The following is a 12,666-nucleotide window of genomic DNA, read 5'->3' as shown; positions in this document are numbered from 1 at the left end:
AGAGCCTTGCACAGTGGTTTGCATTTTGAGTAGATGCTTACGAAATATTTATTGGTTCAGTGAAAAAGTAAGTAAATCTAATATATGAGTAATAAAATTTCTCTATCCCATTTCCAATTTAATCGATAGAAAGCAAGCCATATTGCTCTGCAAACGTAGCATACAACAATGAGAAAAAACTCAGTAGTCTTAATAACTATCATTAATTAATATTTATCAAGTATTTACAATTTTCTGTTGATATAACTATACGAAATGAATGAAAAGAAGCCGGTAACTGAGAAATAATAGATTCAGGCTCATGCGTAAGGATTACTTGCACCTGTGACTGTGCAGCCTCCAGGATATTTTTGCATCTGCAGTAGTTCTAGCCACTATTGATCATCAGTTTGTCCCTAAAGGACCTAGTCTGAGAGGAGGAGATATGGGTTCACTGGTTTTGTTATCCATTATATACTTTGCCATCAAATTTGACTGTGTTCACAGTGCTCAGTGACTTGTGGAGCTGGGATAACGAAGAGAAGAGTGGAATGTATGACGGAAAATGGTCGGTCCAGTGACCTATGTTTAAAGCACTTAAAGCCAGATGCTCAGAGGAAATGTTATGTTCAGGACTGTAAGTAACAGACTTCAAAAATCTGCCTGGGACCTAAGTGTCCCTAAGAGGTTTTAATTAAAATGTGAAAATAAATATTTGTAGTAGCCATACGCTCCACAGAATGAAGCATTTACTTGTTCAGAATATAATAATATTTGTATGATTGAGTTAAATTCGTGCTATGTTTGTAATTTGTTCCTTGCTGATAAGTTGTATTCACTTGTCCTTGAAGGTAAAACATTTACCAGCTGCAAAGAAATCCAAGTGAAAAACAACATTACCAGGGATGGTGACTATTACCTTAACATTAAGGGAAGAGTAATCAAGGTATGATGAGAACAGTTCCTATTTGATTTTGACATTGACTGTTGACTTTGGAGAAAGCTTTTCTAGATGTCTGCATTTTCCCTTTAGATCTATTGTGCAGGCATGTACTTGGAGAACCCCAAGGAATATATATCACTGGTCAAAGGTGAAGAAGACAACTTTTCTGAAGTGTATGGTTTTAGGTACGAGCTGCGTTTTGGCTTATCTGTGCATTTTTATGGTCCTACAAGAGACTTAGATGTTCCAACATTCAGAGGGATACTTGAATAGCTCGCAAGTGAGACAAGTAATTTAGGAGCAGGCAGACACATTAGGACCTAAGCCAGATGTTGTCCATGCTTGTTCAGTAATAAAGACTTGAGTATTAACATGTGCTCACAGAGAGACTGACTAAGAGGGATACTGTGGGTGAGCAGTGGGACAACAGAGAAGGGGAGAATGTAAGACCTGTGTGTATTTCCATATAAGTCAAACTAATTCCAGTAACAAAAGCTAGGAGAAGTAGAGCTGAATTATATTTCCACAAACTAGTCTTGAATTTCCCAGTGAGAATTTTGTAGGTTAACCTTGAATGATTTTTACTTCTTTCTCATTTAACTTGTTGACACTGTAATATTGAACAGTGTGTATTTTATCTTCCCACTTCCAAAGTTTTCCATTTATCTACATTATGAGCTAACAACTGTATTTAATACTAAATATATTCTAATGTTGTTACAGACTACAAAATCCATATGAATGCCCTTTTAATGGAAGTAGGAGGCAAGACTGTCAGTGTAAAAACGACTACCTGGCTGCTGGACACACCGTTTTCAGCAAAATAAGAATTGATCTCACTTCCATGCAAATTAAAAGTAAGTGCTGAATCTCTATTTGTAAAATGAAAAGTCTCTGTTTGCCAATGAAAGTCTAACAATATGCTGGTATATGTGACGGCCGGGGTGTAGAGAAGGGCCTAGCATTGGGCAATGATTACTTAAATTTTTTTTTTAAGTTATTAGCTACATCCTTCCTCTGCAATGACATGGACCAGGGGGACCCTTAATAAAAATGTAGTATAATGACAGTGATAAGATACTGCCTTTCCATATATAACCCTCTACCTTAAAATGCCCAACTACATTAAAGATTAGGAAGGTAGCATCTTCCACGTAGTTGTATAAGCTTTTTGTAGGGCTTAAAGTAATAATTAACATTAGTTTCAGATTCCAATTTGTCAAGTGATTTCCTCATAAATTGTCTCATTTGATCTTTATAACAACTCTACACTAGTTAAGGCAGAATTGCACCATATTGTTGCAAGGGATGAAATTAAGATGCACTTACAGAGGTTAAGTGACTTGTCCCAATTCACACAGTTAATGACCGGCCTTGTAGGAAGATGAAATCCCACCCACAGACCCCAGATTATGGACCTGCTGCCTTTCTAGGAAATAATTAATAGTACAGTCAAGTCAAAACATATTTATGGACCCTAATATGAGCATAATGCTGCCTGCCATCTTGGAAGTTACACATCTACATGAAAAGGCAAAGAAATTCATTTCAGAAGCAAAAACTCTACATTGCAATTGAATCACGAGTGCCTAGCACAGTGCAGAAACCATAAAAAGAAATTAAAAAATGTTTATTGAGACAGTGAATGCATGAATATGTAATCTCCAAATCACAGTCACGTGATGATGAACTATATTGTTAGTAATAATGGCTCCCGTTTACTGAACACCCACCACTACTGCAGTGAGAAACATACATTACGATCATAAACTCTGGAGTTGGGCTGTCTGGGTGTAATTTCTTTGTCTCCATTTCCCAATTATATAACCTTGGGTATTATCTCTTTAAGCCTAAATTCTCTCATCTGTAAAATGAGAAACTGCCTCTCGGGTTTTTTCTTTTCTCTTTTCTTCTTTTCCTTCAAAAACCCCTTTTTCTTTCTTTTTTTTTTTTTTTTTGATGAAGGTTAAGAGATAATACTTGTAACATGTAGTAAATGCCTTGCATATAGTAAATGCTCTATAACTACTGTTATTATTCAATAATAATGTATGTTATGTCAGGTAATTAGCATTGCTAAGTACATATGAATACTGGGTAACTTATTTGCTGTTTATTAAGCTGTTATTTTTCATTAATTTATCAAACAAACCTGCCATTTGGCCAGGCATTGGGCTGGGCCCTGAGGACAAGGTGAAATGTACACATTTTCAGCTTCCTGGTCTCTCTTTTCCTTCCTCAAACTTGTATGGTGAAAAAACCCCAGTCTTGATAAATTAAACCTTTCTCCTGCTCTGCGCTTGCACCAGGAACGGAGCACAGCAAAGAACACGGCCCTTCTGACTATGTTCACTTTACACGCGTGACTCCTGAGTTTACACACGCTGGACCCTTCGTGCTGCAGAACAATCCAACCGCACTGCCCTCGTCCATTCCTGCCCCCTCCCCTAAATGTCTCACAGCTCCTCTAGCTTCAGATTTCTAAACCCGCACTCTATTCACTCATTGCTGATGATCTTCCTATTTCACTGAGAAAATACAGACAAGCAGAAGGGAATTCCCCCAAAAGATCACGAACACATCCAGGAACCCACCTAAATCTTTTCCTCTGTGCTTTGCCTTCTCTCCTCTTTCCTGTGGATGAACTAGTCCCACCCCTCTCTGAGGCAAACCTTTCTAATTTGTGCTCTAGGCTCATCGCTTTGTAGCTACTCAAGAAGATTATTTCAGCAAGTTTTCCTTTCTCTCTTACGTCACTCATTCTTCCTCCATTTCTCTAAATCCAGTGACACTGCTATCTACTGAACTGTGTCCCCCCCAATTCCTATGATGAAGCCTTAATGCCCCATGTGATGGTAATTGTTCTTGGGGAGATAACGAGGTTTGGAGGAGGTCGTGAGAGTGGGTCCCTCATGGTGGGATTTGGTGCCATTATAAAAACAGGAAAAGACACCACAGCTCTTTCTCTGCCATGTGAGGACACAGCAAGAAGACAAACCATCTGCAAACCAGGAAGAGCATCCTCGCCAGAACCCAACCGTACCGGCACCGTGATGTCAGACTTCCAGCCTCCAGAACTATGAGAAATAAATTTCTATTGCTTAAGCCGCCCAGTCTGTGATAGTTTGTTACGGCCACTGGAGCTAAGACACATACCACGCCTCGTTTTCTCACTCATTCATTTACTACCACTTTGCTCTAAATCAAAACCATTTTTTCACTGGGATTATTATGCCCACTGACTGGTAGTCCTGTTTCAGTACAGCACCATTCTCCCCTTTCTGACCTAGATTCTCTTCTCAGCAGAGAAGCCAGAGGCACCCCATAAAAGATAAGCCATGTCGTGTCTTATACATAATCTCCTTTCATCTTTTTAGCAACCGTGAACTCTGCTCAGAACTCTGCTCAAAACTCTGCAAACGTGTCCCATCAAACTCAGAGGAACATGGAGAATCCTTTCACTGGTCCACAAAACTCAGCATGACCTCCCCTCCTCCATTAGCTCTCTGCCGCCTCTCTCTGCACTCCGCCCTTGCACACTCTGCATCAGACACACTGGCCTCTTTGCTGTTTCTTGAACACATTAAGCATGTCCCCGCCTTGAGGCCTTTGCACTTTCTGTTGTGTCTGCCTGGAACAGTTGTCCCACAGTTGTCTGTAGGGTTTATCCCTTCATGTCTTTTTGGATCTCTGATTAAATTTACCTTCTCAGTGAGTCCATTGTGGACCACTCTCCACTCCAAAACTCCCTTTCTCCCCATCCTTTTTCTAGTTTGTTTTTTTTCTATAGCAATTACCACTCCTAGCATATGATAATAAAATTTGCTTTATTATTTTTCTCTCTCTGATAGTGTTTAGGTTCCTTCAGCCTTTGTTTCATCCAGTTATGTTCTTATAGTACTTATATTAATGTGTAATACATCATAAGTTCTAAATAAATATCTACTGAAAAAAATGTCTTTGACTTTCCTCAAGAAGCTATCTTGAAAAAAGATTTGAATTAACCCAAGTGGGGAAAAGTAGTTTCAAGAAGCGTCTTGGTTCTATCAGAGAATGAAAGCTAGTCCAGTTATGTTTAAGCATAAATTGAATGAAGGGTGAGGGAGGGTAACTTGTTGGAGAAGTTCCCAGGAAGCAGATCATGAAGAACAACGTACACTAAACTACACAATGGAATTCTACCTTGTAACTTATGGGAACCTCCGGAGTAAAAGTATAAGCAGGGGATGGAACAGGCTTGGTTGGAGGGAGAACAGATTGTAGCCATGAAGATAATTAGGAAGCTGATGTAATAATTCGGATAAAAGTGATGAGGGCCTAAATTAAGGACATGGTTCCGAATGGAGAGCCATGTGAGAAATATTAGAGGTAGATTCTATGAGACTTTCAGACAGAAAGAATATGGAGATTAGTGACATGGAATATTTAGAAAGATTTCCAAAATGACTAGGTGGATGGTGATATAGTGCAGTGAGGTGAGAAATATAGCGGGGAAGAAGTTTGGAGAAAAAGTTAATGCCTTTAACTTTGGACATGTTAAGTTAGAGCTACCTGTGGGTCATCCAGGTAACAATGGAGGAGATAGTAGCAAAGAGTGAATTGAAAGTTGTGACTGCTCTCCCCCAGCCTAACCATAAGTACCATGCCTAAGCAGTGGTGTCAGGTAAATGTTTAACAACTAACTCTCCAAGAAAAAAAAGTCTGATTTGCCAGTATTTGCCACTTACCATGGTGTATATATTCCTACCATGGCCAATTTTAAGCTACCAACGTGACCTCACTGTACGTGGAGTTGGGAAGAGACACACACAATTGGGTCTCATGATTTGGTATAAGCTGACTCTAGCACACCACTGAAGGCCTCCTAGTTTTGGAAACTACCCTTGGAGATAATGATATTTCCAGCAATGCTACCTTTGGGGATAGCCTCTAGGGGACTGGCGTCATCATGGGGACATGCAGTGATCTGGCAGTCCTCTTGCAAAGTGAAGTGATTTGAAACAACATTAGTGGAGGTGAGAGCCATTAGCTGGGTGACCACAGGTTGGGATAGTATTTAAGTTATTCAAGCATGAATAAGCGATTGGACCAGCTGACTTTTAGAGTTCCTTCCAACATATTTTTGATCCAGTGACTCCATTTTTGATATCTTCTATAGACTCCTTAGCATTATTGCCAATCAGGAAATTTTGCTAACAACATTGGCAAAAGCTAAGACTGAAAAGAATAAAATAATAATATAATGCAATAATACAAGGAATCAAAGGAAATAGCACACTTTTTAGTTGAGTGTTTCTGAATCACCTAAATGAATTGGTATAAATATACCATCTATAAGCACTTGTGTGTTGCTTTGTCATAATTTATTTCCTTTAAATAATAGTTTTTCTTCTGTAATTTTGCTCCTGAAACTTTATCTGTTTTAGATATCAATACGGTATAAAATACAATAAAGCATTTATTTAGTTTTTAAAACTTTTGGATTCGTTATGATATACCTGTCATTTTGAGGGTAATTTTTGAGATGAGGACTTTTGTATTAAAAATTATTTATTGAAAGACTGATCTATGTTATATACTATATTTGTGCAGCATTTTTGCATAAAGTTTTGAATGAGTTATACAAACATATTTAAGAATGTAATATGAAGACTGTATGTTTTGCAATAAAGATTGAAAAATATACAATGTCTCAATGCTAAAGAGTTTTATTTATTATTTTCTAGCTACAGACCTTCTTTTCGCACAGACAATATTTGGCAAAGCAGTTCCATTTGCCACAGCTGGAGATTGCTACAGTGCTGCCAGATGCCCGCAGGTATTTCATATTTGTTTATTTTTCTTCACTATGAAAAAAAATTGATGCTGTTTCTCTTCATTCATTGTCTTGGCCAGAATATTGCAGGAATTGTAAGTCATAGAAAATACAACTTCTTATATGAACTTTATTTCAAAGGTTATAGATAAACTTTGGAGGAAAAGCACCTTTGCTAATTTTTGGTTTGTTTGAAAGGTGTAATACCAAGAATTTAAAGTTGTTCAGATCCCATTTCTCCTTCCGTGATGCTTTGTCATTTTTAATCTTTCCACTCAGTCCATGGAAATGAATGGACATACATTACAAAGTAAAGGAATGGATCACAAGCATGAGACTTCCATACACTGCTGCTAACATCAGTTATATTCGCTGTCTGGGTCTGTCACATTCCCAGAATAACTTTCCATTACCTGTGAAATAGTACATTCCCATGTCTTTATTCTTGTTTTTATCCTTTTTTTCCAGGGTTCTCTTTGCACATCCTTTTATGTCATCTCTGTGATTTCCAGTATAGAGTGTGCTTCCTAGAAAAAATTTACCATCTCATTTTTAACAGGAGACTTTATAAAGTCTGTATGAATGACATTTTTCATAAGATAGATGTAAACTGATGAATATAGTATTGTTAGGTAGATTCACAGCTAACTGAGTAATCACACAAGAGATAGTAATTATAATATCGACATCATTTTGGAGAGAAATAGTCTCAATATTTCCCATTCACAGTTTTCATCATATGGCATAGAAGGTAGGCTTATGTCAGAAAGAGAGGGCATTTTCTATATTAGAGAAGGAGACTTCAAGGAGATGAAAAGAAACTAGAACGAGGGCTGGAATGAATAAGAAAAAATTAATTGGAATAAATATATAAGTCTTAGGTCCAGAAACACAAGTAGAACCTGGTAACGTCATATGAAAAAGACCTAGGTGTTTTATTGAACAACCATGAGTTCATTATGATTCATGTAGAGTATGGAGTGATTTCTAAACAACCGAATATAATCGTAAGGTACCAAAGCACTATATTGAGACCAAAAGATTTATTTGTGCTTGACAAGGGAATTTATATATAAATTTACTTTTAAATTTTAAATTAAATTTTTAATCTATCTGGAATAGGATGAAACAACCAGGGGAAAAAGGAGGGTTTAAATCACGTCACATAAAGAAAACGAAGAAGGTAGCCAAGGAAAAGAGCGGGAGGTTATGTGAACTCTCTTTAAATATGTCAAGAGCTCCACGAAAGAGGGGTGAGGTCAGTGGGTTCCTCCAGGGGCATTCGTAGGACAGCAGATTCCAGATCAAGGTCAAGAAGGCTTTTGACAGGGAGAATTGTCCAGTAAAGAGATCAGCAAATCTGGGGCCAAATAAATCACCACTTTTTGCTTATATTCTTATAAATAGAGCTTTTATCCTGCAACCTTACTGAGCTCATTTATTAGCTGTAATAGTTTTTTAGTGGATTCCTTAGGATTTTCTATATACACAATGATGTTATCTGCAAATAAAGATCATTTTACTTCATCTGCGCAATTTGGATGCCTTGTATTTCTTTATTTCGTCTCTTTGCCCTGGCTAAAATTTCCAATGTGGTGTTGAACAGAAGTGACAAGAGTGGATATCCTTGTCTTGTTCCTGATTTTAGGGGAAAAGTATTCAGTCTTTCGTCATCGAGTGTGTCAGCTATGTTTTGTAAATGCCTCTGATCAGATGGAGGAAGTGCCCTTCTATTTCTCATTTAAGTGGTTTTTCTCGTGAAAGAGTGTTGCATTTTGTCAAACGCTTCTTCTGCTTCTATTGAGATTATCCTGTGGTTCTTGTCCGTGACCGATTGATTTTTGTGTGTAGAAACAACCTTGCATTCCTGGGATGAATCCCACCTGGTCGTGATGTATAATCCTCGTTATATGTTGCTAGATTTTTTGCTTTGTTGAGAATTTTCATCTATGTTCGTAAGAGACGTTGGTCTATCATTTTGTGTATGTGTGATGTCCTTCTCTGGTTTTGCATCAGGGAAACAGTGGCCTCATAGAGTAAGTTGAGAAGTATTCCCTCCTCTTCTATTTTTTTGGAAGAGTTTGTGAAGAATTAATTCTTTAAATATTTGGTAGAATTCACCAGCAAAGCCGTCTAAGCCTGGGCTTCTCTTTGTGAAAGTTGTTTTAGTTACTAATTCAATCTCTTTATTCATTATAGATCTATTTAGATTTTTTAGTTTTTGATTCAGTTTTAGTAGTTTATGTCTTTTTAGTAATTTGTCCATTTCATCAGAGTAATCTAGTTGGTTGGCACACAATTGTTCATAGTATTCTCTTATAATTCTTCGCATTTCTGTAAGATTCACAGTCTTGTCCTCTCTTTCATTCCTGATTTTAGTCATTTGAGTCTCCTCCATGTTTTCTTGGTTGGTTTGTCAATTTTTTTCTTCTTTTCAGAAAAACTAACTTTGGTTTTGTTAATTTTCCCTATTATTTTTTTATTCTTGATTTTATCAATTTCCACTCTATTCTATATTGTTTCTTTCCTCTGCTTGCTTTAGATTTAATTTGCTCTTCTTTTTGTAGTATCTTCAGGTGGAAGTTTAGGTTATTGATATGAAATCTTTTTTCTCTTTTAAGGTAAGCATTTATAACTATCAATTTCCCTTTAAGCACTTCTTTCATTGCATCTCCAAAGTCTTGGTATGTTGTGCAGTCATTTTCATTCACCTTAAAGTATTTTCTATTATCACTTATGATGTCTTCTTTGAACCATTGGTTATTTAAAGGCATTGTGCTTAATTCCCATTTATTTGTGAGTTTCCCAAATTTCCTTCTGTTATTGATTTCTACTTTCATTCCATTGTGGTTGGAAAGCACACTTTGTTTTATTTCAATCCTTTTAAATCTATTGAGGCTTGTTTTATGGTGTAGCATATGGCTATCTTGGAAAATGTTCAATATGTGCTTGGAAAGAATGTATATTCTGTAGTTATTGGGCTAAGTGTTCTATAGATGTCTGTCAGGCCTAGTTGGTTTATAGTGCTGTTCAACTCTTCCATTTCCTTACCGATCTTCTGCCTAGTTCTATCCACTGAAACCCTGCAAGAATTATTGTCGAATTGTTTATTTCTCACTTCAATCATATTGTTTCATTTACTTTGTATTTGATTCATTTACTCTAGGGTTTTGTTGTACATCATTTGATTATATATTTATAACTGTCATAATTTCCTGATATACTGACCCTTCTAGCATTAAGATTTATGTTTCTTTTTATCTGTACTAACTTTTTTGTGTGTTAAAGTCTAATTTATCTAATAATAGAATGGCTGCTCAGCCATCTTATAAAATGGTGTATGTGTTTTCATCCCATTGGCTTTTGACCTATTTATATCTTTGGCTCTTGAGAGTGTCTCCTATAGAGAGCATTTTTTTGGATCTCTGCCTTTTGATTGGATTGCTTAACGTTGTTACTGATGTGTCTGGATTTCCATTCGCCATTTTGCTTTTTGTTTTCTATGTGTCTTATGTTGTCTTTGTTCCTCTGTTCCTCCTTTACTGCTTTGTTTTTGTTCGGTGAATGTTTTCCAGTGTAATATCTTAATTTCCTTAACAATTTTTTTACCATTTTTTTTGAATTGCTTTCGTAATGGTTGATCTAGGGCTTACAAAATGCATCTTAACTCATCAGAGTCTGCTTCAGATTTATACTACCTAATTCCAGTGAAATACAGAAACATTACTCCTTTAAATGCTCTATTTCCTCTTCCATTTTTGTGTGTTATATTTGTTATACATATACCATCTACATATATAACAAACCCACAATACATTTTGATAATATTACTTTATATAACTTCATGTCTTTTAAAGAATATGAAAGAAGAAAAGAAATTATATGTTCATAAAATTTTTATATGAAACTCTTTATTTAGCATTTCTCTTTCTCTTGATTTCTTCCTGTGGATGTGAGTTACCAGCTGGTGTAATTTCTTTATTCCAAAACAACTTTGCTCCCACCTGCCTTATTTGTGCCATTATTATCAAATATATTACATTTCTATACATTATAGCTCAATAATATAATTATATACATATTGGTTTATACAATTGCTTTTTAAATCAGTTAAGAGGAGAAAGAAAAAGAAACATGTGATTATAGTGTCTTTTCTAATTACCTACACAATTACCTTTACTGGCACTCTTTGGTCATTTTGTGTTGATTTGTATTAACGTCTGGTTTTCTTGACTTCAGCCTGAAGAACTTCCTTTAGAACGTCTTGTACAACAGGTCTATTAGTAACAAATCCTCTCAATTTTGTTTATATGGGAATGTCTTTATTTTCTCTTCATTCTTGAATGATTGATTTGCTTGTAAAATTCTTGATTTGCAGTTTTTATTTGTCTTCACTTTAAATATGTCATTCCACTGTTCTATGGCTTCTAGACAAACAATAGAAGTGAGCTATTTATCTTACTGGGGTTCCCATGTATGTGGTTGTTTTTCTCCTGATGCTTTCAGATTGCCTCTTTGTCTTTGACTTTCGACATCTTTACCATGACATATTTGGATGGGTATCTCTTTGGGTCTACCCAACTTGTAGTCTATTGAGCTTCTTGGATGTGTTAATGCATTTCACCAAATTTGGAAAATTTTCAGGCATTATTTCCTCAAATATATTCTCTGCTCCGTACTCTCTCTTCTCTCCTTTTGGTCCTCTTGTTATGCTATGTTGGCACACCTGATGCTGTCCTTTTGCTTCTCTGAGGCTCTGTTCATTTTCCTTCATTCTTTTTTTCTCTCTTCTTCAGATTGTATCATCACTATTGATATCTTTTCAAGTTTGCTAATTTTTTCTTCTGCCAGCTCCAATCTACTGTTTGAGCCCCTCTAGTAAATTTTTTATTTTGGTTATCATACTTTTCAACTCCAGAATTGACCTTTGGCTCTTCTTGTAAATATAATTTCTGTCTCTTTATTGATCTTCTCCATTTGATGAGACATTATTATCATACCTTCCTTTACTTTTTATAAACATGGTTTTCTTTACTTCTTTGAACATATTTATAATAGCTGCTTTGAAGTCTTTATCTGTTCATTCTGACATCTGAAACCTCTCAAAGGCAGTTTCTCTTGCCTTTTTTCTCCTGTATATGAGTCATTCTTTCCAGTTTCTTTGCATGTCTCAAAATTTTTTGTTGAAAACTGGATATTTTAGGTAATGTATTTTAGCAGCTCTGGATACTAAGTGTCCCCTCCCCTCCAGGACTTGTTGTTATTTGTTTCTTATTTATTTGCTTAGCTCCTTGGCTGGACTATTTTTTTTTTTATTAATGTTATGATAGATTACAACCTTATGAGATTTCAGTTGTACCTTATTGTTAGTCATGTTGTGGGTACACCACTTCCCCCTTTGTGCCCTCCCCCCACCCCCCCTTTTCCCTGGTAACCACCGATCAGATCTCCTTGTCAATATATTAACTTCCACCTATGAGTGGAGTCATATAGAGTTTGTCTTTCTCTGACTGGCTTATTTCGCTTAACCTAATACCCTCGAGGTCCATCCACGTTGCTGCAAATGGGCCAATTTTGTCTTTTTTATGGCTGAGTAGTATTCCATTGTGTATATATACCACACCTTCTTTATCCAATCATCAGTTTCTGGGCATGTAGGTTGGTTCCACGTCTTGGCTATTGTAAATAATGCTGCGATGAACATAGGGGTGCAAGGGACTCTTGGGATTTCTGATTTCAGGTTCTTAGGATAGATACCCAGTAATGGGATGGCTGGGTCATAGGGTATTTCTATTTTTAACTTTTTTTTTTTCATTTTTTTTTTTTATTAATGTTGTGATAGATTACAACCTTGTGAGATTTCAGTTGTACATTTTTGTTAGTCATGTTGTGGGTACACCACTTCCCCCTTTGTGCCCTCCCCCCACCC

The 12,666-nt window shown here is 36.4% G+C and overlaps 1 protein-coding gene across 2 annotated transcripts in view; it reads left to right on the top strand.

The window, feature by feature from the left end:
- Positions 1–12,666, top strand: part of ADAMTS20 (ADAM metallopeptidase with thrombospondin type 1 motif 20) — a 163,781-nt gene that overhangs the window by 138,512 nt on the left and 12,603 nt on the right. For both annotated transcript variants that reach the window (XM_023643400.2, XM_001488308.6), the window contains 5 exons: positions 487–616; positions 831–925; positions 1,013–1,107; positions 1,646–1,779; positions 6,649–6,740. In XM_023643400.2, coding sequence (XP_023499168.1) covers positions 487–616; positions 831–925; positions 1,013–1,107; positions 1,646–1,779; positions 6,649–6,740 — 546 coding nt within the window. The remainder of the gene's footprint in view (positions 1–486; positions 617–830; positions 926–1,012; positions 1,108–1,645; positions 1,780–6,648; positions 6,741–12,666) is intronic.

The sequence above is a fragment of the Equus caballus genome, chromosome 6 (assembly GCF_041296265.1).
Source record: "Equus caballus isolate H_3958 breed thoroughbred chromosome 6, TB-T2T, whole genome shotgun sequence".
In the NCBI taxonomy this organism is placed as follows: domain Eukaryota; kingdom Metazoa; phylum Chordata; class Mammalia; order Perissodactyla; family Equidae; genus Equus; species Equus caballus.
The sequence above is the reverse complement of the archived record's forward strand: the minus strand, read 5'-3'. Positions and strand labels throughout refer to the sequence as shown.